Source organism: Rousettus aegyptiacus, unplaced genomic scaffold (assembly GCF_014176215.1).
Source record: "Rousettus aegyptiacus isolate mRouAeg1 unplaced genomic scaffold, mRouAeg1.p scaffold_m13_p_3, whole genome shotgun sequence".
Lineage (NCBI taxonomy): Eukaryota > Metazoa > Chordata > Mammalia > Chiroptera > Pteropodidae > Rousettus > Rousettus aegyptiacus.
Window position 1 is genome coordinate 163,198,567 of NW_023416306.1, and position 12,965 is coordinate 163,211,531.

At 45.7% G+C, this 12,965-nt stretch overlaps 1 protein-coding gene across 11 annotated transcripts in view; it reads right to left on the reverse strand.

Moving 5' to 3' along the window:
• Nucleotides 1-347: 347 nt before the first annotated feature.
• The window catches only part of FOXN3 (forkhead box N3), a 349,057-nt gene continuing 336,439 nt past the window's right edge, over nt 348-12,965 (reverse strand). For all 11 annotated transcript variants that reach the window (XM_016154506.2, XM_016154423.2, XM_036238444.1 and 8 more), the window contains one exon: nt 348-7,035. In XM_016154506.2, coding sequence (XP_016009992.2) covers nt 6,486-7,035 — 550 coding nt within the window. In that variant the 3' untranslated portion in view covers nt 348-6,485. The remainder of the gene's footprint in view (nt 7,036-12,965) is intronic.

The window sequence follows — 12,965 nt, forward strand, 5'->3', positions numbered from 1 at the left end:
TATCATTGGATAACTTCCAAGTGAAAGGCACAATCTGTCTCAACCACAAGCTCCAAGGCACGGGGTGGGAGGCCTGCTGTCCGACAGTTCTTTAGGGCAGAGCTGGAATTCCCGAGACCCACAGGGGAGCCTGTGGACGCACGCTTGTGTATTTGCAGGAAGGCGTGTGCTTCCCCCACGGAAAGGAAAGCGTGCATGAGGATGGGTACAGGAAGTGCAGTGAGCCCCCCGAGCCAGACTGCGAAGAACGGCACACTCTAGCTCGGGCGAGAAACGAAAACGATTTCACCGCTCAGCGTTCACGCGTGGAGACGCAGAGCACACAATACAGCGTGGCTTTTTTTTTCTTCAATTGATGCAACTCAGTAATTTTTATTGCAACTGGAAGACAATACATCACAGAAACTTTATGGTAGGTCTGGGGGGGGGGGAAGTGTTATTTACAATAAATGATGAAATAGTTTGTCTTTGGCAATATGATTACATATGAAGAATGCGAAATGCAAGTATGGATACCTCCAAAGCAACACCGTCAGGTCCCTAGAGTTTGGCTGATCACGCCTGCCTCCACACGCTCCACCAGGCCACACGGGCGCGGCTGAACGTCACGCCCTTCCTCCATTACGGTTCTCCCTTTCTATTCATGATATTGGCAGTTTCAAACAGAAAATACAGAAAAAAAGAATTGGCTTTTGAAAAATTATTACTCTAGTAAATTAATTTGGCCATGTAGGTCTATTGGCCAGCAAAGCTCAGATGACCCTAAGCATTGATAGGAAGCCTCTTGGTCTTCTGATTGCTTTATCACTGTTATTTATTTTTTTCTGTAAAACAAAAAAGGAACTCAGAAATGTTACAGAATCAGAGTATAAAAAAATGTACTTGTGTATAATGCTTCCCAGACACACACGGATACTTTTTTCCTCCACATTTTCACCATGGCAGTATAAGCAGTGAGTATGAACGACACAGCACGAAACTGGTTATTGAATTAGCTATGAGCTTCAATGGCCGCAACATACACACTCGGGAAAAGCTTAATGTTTAAATAACTAAAATTATGCTAAGTTTTATCTAAAAAAAAAAAAAGGGGGGGTGGGTGGGGTGGAAGGTGGGGAACTCAGGCCATAGTAATGAAAAGGTGAACTATGATTTCTAGGTTTGATAGGTTCACCATATCGAAGTCTTTGAGAATCCAATATGGAATATTAATTATTTGCAAAAGGTAGGGAAGGCTGTTCTCAACTTTTGCAAATGAAATACAGTGGAAAACACTGTTGTATATATTCCAAATAAATAGTCTTGATTTCGACGCTAACAAAACAAAAAAGAAGGGTATTTGTGAGCTTATCACAGTAAGTCAGAAGTGATCTTTCACCTAGGTCTGATTTCAAAAGAATGACAGACAGCAGGATACAGCACCATAGACACATCGGTTTCAGCCGTTAAAAGATAGATTTGTTTTAAAAATCGTATTTTCCTTCCTTAATTTTTGGTCAGTGAAGCTACTAGCACTTGTTTGTGGAACTGTGGAAGAATGGCAAGGTCACACGCGTTATTCATGATAAAGCAACCGAGCTGACAAGTCTGTGCTTAATTCGAGAATGACCAATAGGAGAGAGAGAGAAAACAAAGAGTTAACCACCATTACAGGCGCTCTCTTGAAGAGGGGTTAACAGATGAATTCACAAAGGTAGGCGTCTGTACAGAACACTGAATGCCATGTGCAAATCCTTGTGAAACTCCAGAAACAGGAACACCACACAATGTATATACTTTGATTTACACATTCCGTTACAAAGGAAAAAAAAAAAAAGACACTATTACAACTTTGTAACTGTGTTAACTGCAATATAAACCAAAGTCCCCAGTTTGGCAGGTAACTAAAAGAGGGTTATCCACTTAGGTTATATAGCAAAAGTGTTGATGTATATTATATATAGTAGTATAAATAATAAAAAAGTATTATTTAAATTAGATCACAGTGCTGCATTATGTGCATAACAGTGTTTGATATAGTACTGGAGGGCCAGGACCTACGACACGAAGGATTTAACTGTCAACACTGGTAAGTCACAATTAAGAGGGGACACAGAGTTCAAATGTGTTCTTTTGGTGGCAAAAAATCCTGAAGATGAAAGAAAAATACTTCTCTATAGAAACACAAAAATAAATTGCAACATCTGGGCAGCTGTGATCCACCAGACAGAAAGCACTCCCAACCTGAATCAAGTTTAAAGGGAAATGAGAAGTCACACGGAATCGAATCCAGTCCCATACGGAAAACCCTCTCGTGTAGGTCACTTGTACGTAACTCTGATTCCTTCTCCAAGAGCCCTTCGAGGAGAGGCTGAGGGCCCATGCTCGCGTGTGGCATCTGGCACTCGGCGCTGGGCAGTCCTGGGGTGTCCCAGGACGGAGCTGGGCACAGAAGCCATCCGGGCAGTTTTCACTCTACAGAGCCCACAGCTTGAAGTTGATCCTCAAGGCCGAAAACACCACGGGGCACAATGGCCTCTTCCAGAATGCCCTAAGGTAGTCGCCCGCCATGCCCAGCTAGGGCCAGACAGGCTGAGTGCCTCTCCAAGGAAAATCAGTTCTTGGGGAAGGCCCCCGACACACTCCTCCAACACTCAGCCCCAAGACTGAACCTGCCACGGCTGTCTCCGGCCACCATCTAAACGTGGGTTTGGTTTATTTTCATCTCAGATGGACAGCTTTACCAAAGAACTCTTGAAAGTAGGACACTGATTAGAGAAGGGGAGGGGAAGTAGGAGCTTATGGTATATTATAAGGCTGGGAAAAATCTATGATGCAAACAAACCCTTTCCACGTAGTACTAAAGGTAAAAGACAACTGGAATAGCATAAAAATAACTATGTGTATACCATTTAAGAAAAAAAGAGCTACGGTCTCTTTCCCTTAAATGTGTCCAAGGGCCAACAGCAAGTAATTGTAGATGTCATGGTGCTGAAGTGTTCACGGCTGTTTTCCAAAGCATCTTTAAATATTGCTATAGTTCCCCGTTTCCCCCTCCCCCCTGCCCCATGTGAGTTATGTGAGATACTGGAATGACACATGAAACGCCACTTCTCCCAGCAGGAGAAACGAAAGCAAAACCACCACCCCCCTCGAATGGTGTTCAGGCGATCTGTCAGACTAATGGATACGTATGCTAGTTTGGAAGCTAAAAGAACACCTGACGTTTGGGAAGGAATTCCAAGACTGAAGTGAATTACACTGGAGCAAAATATTCTTTCACAAATAGGCTTGTGCTTAAATTTACATTCTCTACTGCTCTTGGAGGACGGGGTGAGAGAGGGTGCCTCCTGCCCCTTGGCTTGGTGAGGACGTGGACCTCATTCTGCAATGAATTTACTACAAATGGCCACATACACATTGATACTTTTTTTTTTTTCTCAACAATCAAAATACAAAGTTAAACACGATTGAGCCATTGTTTTGGTTATGCATAATGTGTATGCCTCCAAAAACAGAAGAAAAATAGAAAAAAGTACCCTCACTAAAGTTTCCCCCGAAAGTGTCCCAGCCGCCCCTGTGAAGGGGCCGAGGGAAACTCAGGAAAATAACACTTAGAAAGCTGCCCGATGAGGTATTTATGCAAAAAGAGTGGTTCTGGAGTTAAGAACACACTTTTATAAGATAGTTATCTATTTCTCAAAGAGATCAGAAAAGTAAATCACACACATTGCATTTTATTATTTTCTAAAAGAGGTCTTTGCTCCTTTAGAAAAATGAAATGAGGGGAGACAGCCCACCGTGGGGGTTTGAATTGGAAGAAGTCCCCTGCCAGAAACGGTCCTGAATGCCTACTCTGCCTTTCAGGAGGAAGTCTGAATTTCATTTTGGGGGGTGGGGTGAAGGGAGGGGGCGTCTCCTGGGCTTGGTCAGGTGACAACGCAAATCAAAGCGTCGCTCAGGTTCTACAGGTGTGGATGGCTTTTGGGGGTGTCGGATGTTTGGTGAGATTCTCATCTACACCTTGAACAGAAACGGTGGAAGAGTTTAGGTTCAGGTAATGAAGTCAACCTGTTGTACAGGTGTAGATATTTTTCAGGTCAGCTCATCAGCAACCCAGAGGAAGATAAGCACAGGGCGTGCACCAGTGAATTTCCACTGTCCTGGCTGACTGAGGTTCTGACAGTGCCTGGTGCTGGTGGACGGGCTGGCTCCACGCCGGAGCACGCTGTCCCGTTTTTAAAAATCAAGATCACCGCAGCTCCCTCACCTTCCCTCACACCGTGATATCCTGAGCAACCGTAGTGGGTGTTTTTGTGTTTTAAAATTTCCCTCCATTTGAGTGGGAGATCCTATTCTTTCAGATTTCTCTTTCGATCTCCCGAAATAATTTCTTTTAGGCAAAGGTAGCAGGAGTTTCTGGTCTGTGTGACATCATCCTGTTGTCTAAGTTCAGCTCTCACATTCTAGGTGGGCTCGATGCCAGGTTGGTTCGTATGCTCAGGTGGCAGAGATGGCTGGCCCCTCCTTCCCACCGAGAGATGGCATCACAGGAAAACTGGGGGGCTGGTCCTTCCACCACCTGGGTCACTTCCTCCTTCACGTGTATCTTAACTCACACCCTCATCCAATAAGGCCCATTAGTGTGTTTCCCCTTCTCCTGACGAATTTGCATAAGTATTCACTGCCTTTTTCCTGGAACTAAGTCTCGGTAATGGTTTTCTCAAGTCAGCGTCCCATAATTCTCTTGATTCTATCATACACACTCACTACTAAGTTTGCCCTCAAATTATTGCGTCATGATAAACATGTACAGACAGAGAGAAAGGACACACTTTTCAACAGAGAATCAGAGGGGTCGGGGCTGAAGTGCAGGCAAGGCGGCACGGGGCGCCACCGTCCAGGCCCTACCGGAACATGAAGGTATTTTTATATTGCAGAGTAAGTTCCCCAACAGTCAGAATTTGTCCCTGAAGAAGGTTAAACCTTAAACACCTGCTTCAAAAAACCAAAACAAAATAATTGGGAAAACAAAACAAAACAAAACAAATTAAAGGAAAAAAAAAAAAAAAGAAAGAAAAAAGAAAACCAAAAGAACCTCTAAGCCTAAAGGCTTAAAAATTAGAGGCATAGCCTTTTCTCTATTTTCTCTATTTATATGAAAATAATTCATGCTTCATGCTAAATACATTATTTACCTTACAAGAACTTTGTTATTTTTTGAATAAAAAAAAGTTTGTGTTTTTGTGATTTTTTTTTCTTTTTTCTTTTTTTTTTTTCTGAAGGAATCCATGCATTGTGGATCAGAAATTTCTGCTGGCTACACTGGCTGAATGTGGAAATCACTGAATTTTGCAAAGATGAATCCTGACTGACATTATTTGCAAACTCCATTATGAGGACCGTATAGGAGTTTTCTTCTTTTTGCCATGTTTTACTTATTTTTGTCCATCAATGTGCCTTTCATCTTTTGAAACTACACCACAATACTAATGGCAGGTTCTGTAGCTTTTTGTTAGTTTGTTTTCACTTAGATCAAATAGTTTTGACAGACAGAAAAAGATATGTACCATTACTTCCTTCCTTAACAGCTATTGTAATTTCTTGGGCTTGAATTTCACTCAGGCAGTGAAGACGTAGCTTGTTTTCTGCACGTTTTTTTTTTTTCCTCTCTCTCTCGTGTGCAGGGCCAGCCTTCAGGCTCAGGGCTTGTGAAACGTTCTCTCAATTTAATATAGAACAGAATCCAGTGATTAGGGACATCACTAAAAACTGACCCCGTTTCTTCTCATTAGTCCTTGACCCCCAGTGTGCATGTACGGCCCCATGTCCGCCTCGTAAGATGTGAAGCTTAACGATTAAGCAGCACAGAGGACCGGTGACCCGCCCTCCCCCACCACCCGGCGTGGCAAGGCCAAGGGTTTTCCTGGCACGATTTGCTGCCTGGCACCATAAGCCTGGGTGTGCTCCTGGAGGAATGGATGGCTCTTCCTTTTCCCCAACTGCCTTATGCACATTCACTCAGTGAACCCAACCAAGGGGACACCCTGGCCTTTTAAACCTAAGGGTCGGGCCTGAGCGATGGTCACTTTGCACACGTGCCTTCTAGGTGCTGAATAGGGGTATCCCCGTGGCGTCATCCGCGACATCCCTGTGGATTCGGCCACGTGTCCTGACAGGCTGGAGGAAGCAATGGTCATTTTGGCTTTTTCGGTTTTGTCTTCGGATAATGAAAAGCTTTTGTAAAACAGCTGAGTGTCAATATGAGTTCTATGGCTTCAATCTCCTTTAAAAATAAAATTCTTTAAAGGGTCCGAAAACAAAGGAGGGGGACAAATTAAAAAAAAAAAAAAAAAAAGGAAAGAAAAGAAAGAAAACTAAACCAAAGGAAAAAAAAGAAAAGAAAAAGAAAAATAAATTGCTGATATTGCCACAAATCATTAGAAATCTCCTGACATGCTGAAACCAAATGGCCGTTAAGTTCAAAACAAATCAGTGACTTGTTTTCAATTTTTTGTGGTTTCCTTTTGCTCTTTCTGCCCCTTTGCCGTCCGATTGGTGATGTTATTCAAACAGGACCGAATGCCCGCCAAGTGCAGGAGGGACCCCGCCGCCTCCTTCATCTCCTCGTCGTCGCTCTCAGGGGGCTTTTCCGTGCGTCTCTTTTTGAGGGGCAGCGTGTCGCTGGGGACCTTCCTTGCCTTGGTGAAGTGCTGGCGCTTCTTGTGCTGGGCCGCGTAGCCGCTGTCCCCCAGGGCATCCTTGGCCTCCTTCGGGCTGTGTTTCCTGTCGTCCTCCTCCGTTTCGCTGTGGCTCTCGTGGCTCTGGAAGCTGCCCTCGCTGCCCTCGCTGCCCTCCTGGCTCCCCTTGGTGGCAAACTCGTAGTGGTCGTCGGCCGAGGAGGAGGAGACCGAGTCGCTGGCAGGCGAGGTGCTCCTGGCGTTGGAGGACTTGGCACTGCTATAGTTGTGATCTTCCTTGGGGTCTCCGCTGACCACCGGGGAGCCACACGACGGCTCGCTCTCAGTCCGCATCCGGCAGCCCGTGAGGCCGTTCCTGAGCGGGGAGGGGCGGGAGACAAAGAGAGGATAGATCTGGATTAAACCCCCTCTGCTTACACCCCAGACCCGCCGACGTGCAATCTAGCAACGTGCCAACCACGGGGCAGCAGGTGGTTCTGCTTTGAAGACGGGGTCCTCAATCCTGACACCTCCGTCTTCCCCGCTTATCTCCCATCACTGGCATTTTCACTCAATTTGTGCAGCTGAGATGTCAAAACAACACTTCTGAAGTGACAGCACTGGAAGCACAGGCTCTTACATTAAACCATAAAAATCAAGCTGTGCGGGGTTTCGCATCCCCGCCAGCACCGGGAGGCGGCACCGCCAGGCAACGCTGGCTGGGTCCTTCGGAGGGAAAAGCCTGCTCCCTTCCAAAGCTGCCGCGCTAGGCGCCTTTTGTCAGAAGACTGAAGCCGGTGTTGAGAAAAGAGACGTACCTGCCGCGGGGTGACAGCTAGTCACTCTCGCATTCCCTTCCTCGTTTGTTCGTTCTACAAATAGGCGCTGAACACCTAATACAAATGCACGGCCTTAGGGAGGGTCCTGGGGGAGGCAGCTGAGGCAGACTCCGATCCGGACACTGGCACCAAGATGCCTTCGGGCAGAGAAGCAGGCCCTGGCTAGATCAGAGCGAGCTGCGAAGTCTGCGGGGGTGCCTGCTTAACTCTACAGAGTGTTAGCATCCTGACTCTCTAGATGACAGGGGAAGGGTCTAGAAACAAGTTTAGTGATCTACTTAAAGTCACATGGCTAACAGAAGTAGCAGAGCCGGGACTGGAACCACAGCCTGACCCTCAAGCTTTAGCTCTCAGCTACGTCATCAAACCAATTCTCATTCCTTTCCCATTTCCCTATAATCTACACAATCTCATGAGGGACGGACGACATTCATCACACCTCTGAATATTTTATCGTCTCTTTATGTCTGAGCAATGAACTGAGCCCTTTGTATTTCCTTATTAGCAAAGTGGGAAATGTAATTACGCCCACTTTACGGGGTTGTTGGGTCAAGGATGTGAGTGAATGATGCCTGCAGGTGTCTGGACCAGGGCCTGGCCTAAGAGTGAGGACTGGGATGCTGATCCCTGGTCAGACCACACACCCCTTGGAGTGGGCACTGATCTGCCTGGACGGCCGCTATAATTCGGGGGGTGCCTGGCACACAGACGGTGTGCAGAGGGAGCTGTGATCGGGGAGACGAATCCTCGCAGGAGGGAAGGGTTACTTATAGCTGGATCGCGCAGAGGAGAGTGTAAGGAAAAGGTTGGGGGAAGCCATGGCTTCTGATGTGAGGGCTGAAGGTTTGGGGCAGGGAAGAGGGGAGATGTTCTCTGGTACCATGCTGGCCGTTTCTGTAAGCTCATCCACCTGATGACACATTTCTGGGTGATCTGGGGAACACGAGCACACTTTTCCCTTCCACAAACCCCAAACGGAAGTACTTCTACGTTTCCCCCACAAGGAGCAGTCCCTCACCTGAGACGAAGCATGTGAGGACTTGTTCAAGGTCTGTGCCCCCCATTACAATCACTGATGCATCCCCAGTGGCCACCATTGTGCCAGGTGCAGAGTGGACACAATAGATAGTGACCAAGTGCAGGAGCAGATGGAATTACATGGCAGAGAGCAAGGAAGTTTGGGACGATAACTGTGGATCTCTACCAACCAGATACACACTTTACCAGATACCCCCACCAAGGCTATGACCTCGGTGGAAGGGTCACAAGCCCACCAATAAGATATAGTTGTGAGCCCTTCCGCTTCCTCTCCTGCTGTCCCCATGAAGCCCAAGGCTCAGCCCAGACAGCAAGCGAAAGGGGGAGGAGAGTCCAACCTGATGTCTATGGAGTGGCAGGGAGTGAGGCCAAGGGGTCTCCCTCCTCCTGGTCGTCCTGGGCCTATGGTGCTCTGCTAAATTCAAGCTGGTGGGGACATGCACCAGCACAGTAATGTGCACCAGCAAAATGCATGAGGGTCAGTATCAAGAGCCAACCTTTGCTAGATGCCTCGAGACAATCAATTACAATGTGCGCATATGCACAAAGGAGTCCTAGCAAGCTCCCAGAGGACCCCAGCTCAGTGCCACCTCCCCGCAGTCCTTATAGAAAGAGCCAGGCTTGTCAGACAGGCTTTTGTTCACATCCTAGCATTGTTCGCTAGTGACCTTTAGCAGGCTCCTCTCCACCCCGCAAGGCAGCGTGACAGAACGAACAGACCCAAGCACACAGGATGGTTCTCGGTGGTGTGTAAGAATTCTGGCCTGGTCCATCTGCTGCTGTCCGGACTGCTCACTCCTGCCACACACTTATCTCGAGTGTCTTGTTTCCCTTCTCTTCTGGCCCTGGAAACTTATGGGAATGCAGCATTAAGCAAGAGTAAAGAGAACCTAGGAAAGAAATTCTTGCCTGTAAACACAGCCCCTGAACTTTGGCCAATGGCTTCGGTGATATCTACTTTATACAGACTTCCTGTTTCTTGGCTCTGTACTCTGGGTACATAAAAGTGGCTAGGAAAAGATGCCCATGAGGCCTTTCCCAACAGGAAAGCTGGTTAATGTAATTAATTGTACAGGTAGCTATTAATAATCATTAAAGCAAATGAAAATCAAAGTCTTGTATCATGGTTCTCTTGGTCATTGTCGTTTTAGGTAACTACAGTAAAATCCAAAAATTACTTCAGTAGCGAGTTTGCTGAACTAGCCTAAAGCAGTTTCAAAGTGAACCCAGCTCCACTTGGATGAGTAAACTGGGCTATGTTGAGCTTTTAGAAAAATCAATTTAGCTCTGAATCCTTCCTTTTTCATAACGTGGGGCTTATGACTCACTTTACTACTACAGTTAAGCAGAATATGATACTTCCCTGGATATATATGGAGAGGAAGAGAATCATGAGAGCCAAAGAGTAAGAAATAAGGCAAGTATTGCAGAAAGTTAACTTTTAGTGAATCTAGGTCAAAGGCATGTGGTGTTTATCGGGCTGTTCTTTCTTCTTTCCACAGGTTTAAAATTTTTTTTTAAATACAATGTCTGGGGTGGGGAGTGGGAGAACCACACTAGAATGAAAGCAGGGCCACAGTATCCTGGCTCCGCGCTATTACGAAAGGCAAAATTCTGGGCCTCAGAGCTTCTCACTTAGAGGAGATATGCAAGCATTAGGGAGGTAAAGATGCCCTAGAACCAAATGGAGATGTTCTTCTTGGACAGAACACAGGAATTAAAGACCAGAAAGGAAAATCGCCCCCACAGACCACGGATCGATGCTGCACAGTGCAGGGTCTCTGACACTGCCTGGGCGCACCGCACACCGCACGCCAAGGGCAATTCCACGACCTACACCTTGGGATGCTGGCCCAGCCCAACTGTTTATGATAAACAGAAGCTCGGGGGGCCTCGGGACTTGTCCAAGGTGGCCCAGTTAGTTCTCAGGAACTGGAAATGCTTCTCTTGTGTTTCCTGGGGAAGGAAGTTTATTGTGATGAAGACAGGAAACCTATACACCCACTGATAGTATTTCTAGATGAAAACAGGTACACAGATGTAACGTCAGGGAGTTTAAATGAGAATATAAACATATCTCTTTCTCATTTGACTAAAATTACCTTTCCCTGTTATGGGCTCATAATCTGTAAATTACACACTCAGCAGGAAGTGACAAGTTCCTTCAATGACTAATAACGATGCAACGTCGTTCAGATGGGTGCAAGCCCGTTGCACTGACCTGGTGTCAAAAACCTCCCACTGCAGGGCTGTCAATACAGGGGGCCACACGCTTAAAAGCAGAAACCAGCCATCCTGAACATGTGAGAAGGTGAATTTCTAACCACCTCCTCAAACATCCTTCCTTAAAATGAACACACGATGTATCTGAAGTGCCTGCAAGTTTTCAGGTTAAGCTGAATTTGTATGTAACGCTACTCGGTTATCAGGTTAGCATAAATTAAAGCCACTTGACTTTACTAGGCCTCAACGAAACCATGTTTTATTAATCTCAAATGGAATCTGGTATTCCTTCTCTCGTCAAATAGATGAGGACACAAAAAGTGAGAAATCACATCAGTTCAGGCTGAGAATGCGCGACGCTTGCAACTAACAAAGGTAAGGTCCAGCTCCTGATTAGACACGGCCAGATTGCCGTCTTCTCTACCAGGTCTTTATTTGTTCCGCTATGCTGTATTGAGCATGTGTCACCTCCATCTTTCACCTGGGTACTAGGGTTCGCTCTGAAACCAATGGCTTTAAACCTAGACGCTATCATGTAAGGGGACGCTGTCCTTCCTTGGATTTCCTTGAGAACTCTTTTTCCACACAGGAAAGAGGCAGGTGGGATTATGGGGACTGTAGATGGGGTCCTAGAGCTGGAGTGAGTGCAACACTTTTGGTCCAAAACCAACCACAGAAGGGGAGACATGGAAGGGAAGAGATGACCAGAGGCTTCCACTTCCAGCAGGGTGGCAGAAGAGACGTCTGGAAGGCATTCTTCTATCGTACAAAAGATCCCAAATAAAGTACAGCAACATATTTTAAAGTCAATGCTGGGTTCACTAGAATAAAGAGAATCTTAGAGACCCACAGAGACATGCGCGTACCCAAAGTACTTCCCACACACAAATGAAACATTAAAAAGTAAAGGGACATACTCTGAAATGTGAGCAGCAAACGACCAAGAAGTCCAGGGTTTCCGTGGAGCCAATGCCTACCCCAGCACTGGGACAAGAGCCCAAACGTCAATGGTGAGGGGGAGGAAAGGGTGGGAAGTTGGGATTTTGGCAGCTCTATAGTTACTGTGGCCCCTGGAAGGGAGTTAAAGTGGTCCCCAGGCTCCCAGCAGAAGTTTTAAAAAGCAACTCTCTTGATGAAAACAACCTGAATTTAGGTCACTGGGATTCTCATGGATTAAGTTCAAGGAAATATCTGAGGAGACGCTCATAACATAAACTCACCGAATGTGCTGGCAAACAGGCTGCTAGGAACATATAAATGTAAAAATACTATGTAAAAAAAAAAAAGCTAGGACACTTGAATGATGACACCGACAACAGGGTCCTAGGGGAAAGTTAACTGCCCGCACCGGCAGGCACTGTGGGTAAAGTCAGCCTTAGCCTCAGCTCCACATAGAGCTGGAGACAAGAAAAGTGTCTCCTGGGAATACTGAACCGCAAGCCTGGAGTCTTGTGGGTATGAGGCCAGAATTCGGTCTGGACCAAAGACGGTAAGCTAAATTTAGTTTAAAGTGCCCAACAGTGCTTGCTAGAAGAAAATACAAACCCTTTCTGGAAGAACCAAACTTTAAATCCAGGCCACAAAGAATCCCCCACAGATGGGAGTTTAAGGAACATAGGTTTGTAATCGAAAACTCATTAAAGGCAAAAGAAATAAGCCACTACGAAACAGAGACAACGGAAAAAAGAAACTATCGACTCTGAACTGCAAAGTTTGCAAATGATAGAGTATGTAAAGTATGTGTAAGGAAATAAAAGAAGAAATTGAAACATTATTAGGAAGAACAGATTATCAAAACTAAGAAGACAGATTCTGGAAAGTATCAAATAGAATCTTCCAGAGGTGAAAAAAAATTAGTGAATTAGAAGATGGATCTGGAGATACATAAAATGCAGCAGAGAAAGACAAAGAGATGAAAATAGGGAAGAAAGACTCGGCAATATAAAATACAGTAAGAAAATAGAAATCTAACTGGAGTTCTGGAGTGAAAAGGAATAATGGAGAAGATCTAATACCCAAACAGCTGAGGATTATCTAGTTCTGATGAAAGGTACCAATCCTCAGATTCAGAAAGCCAACAAATCCCACGGAGAATAAGAAAAAGAAATCCATGTCTAGACACATCACAGTCAAACTGTAGAGCATCAAAAATAAAAAGGCAGAGAAGATTGAAAAGAAACTATTATATCTAATGAGGAGCACCAAT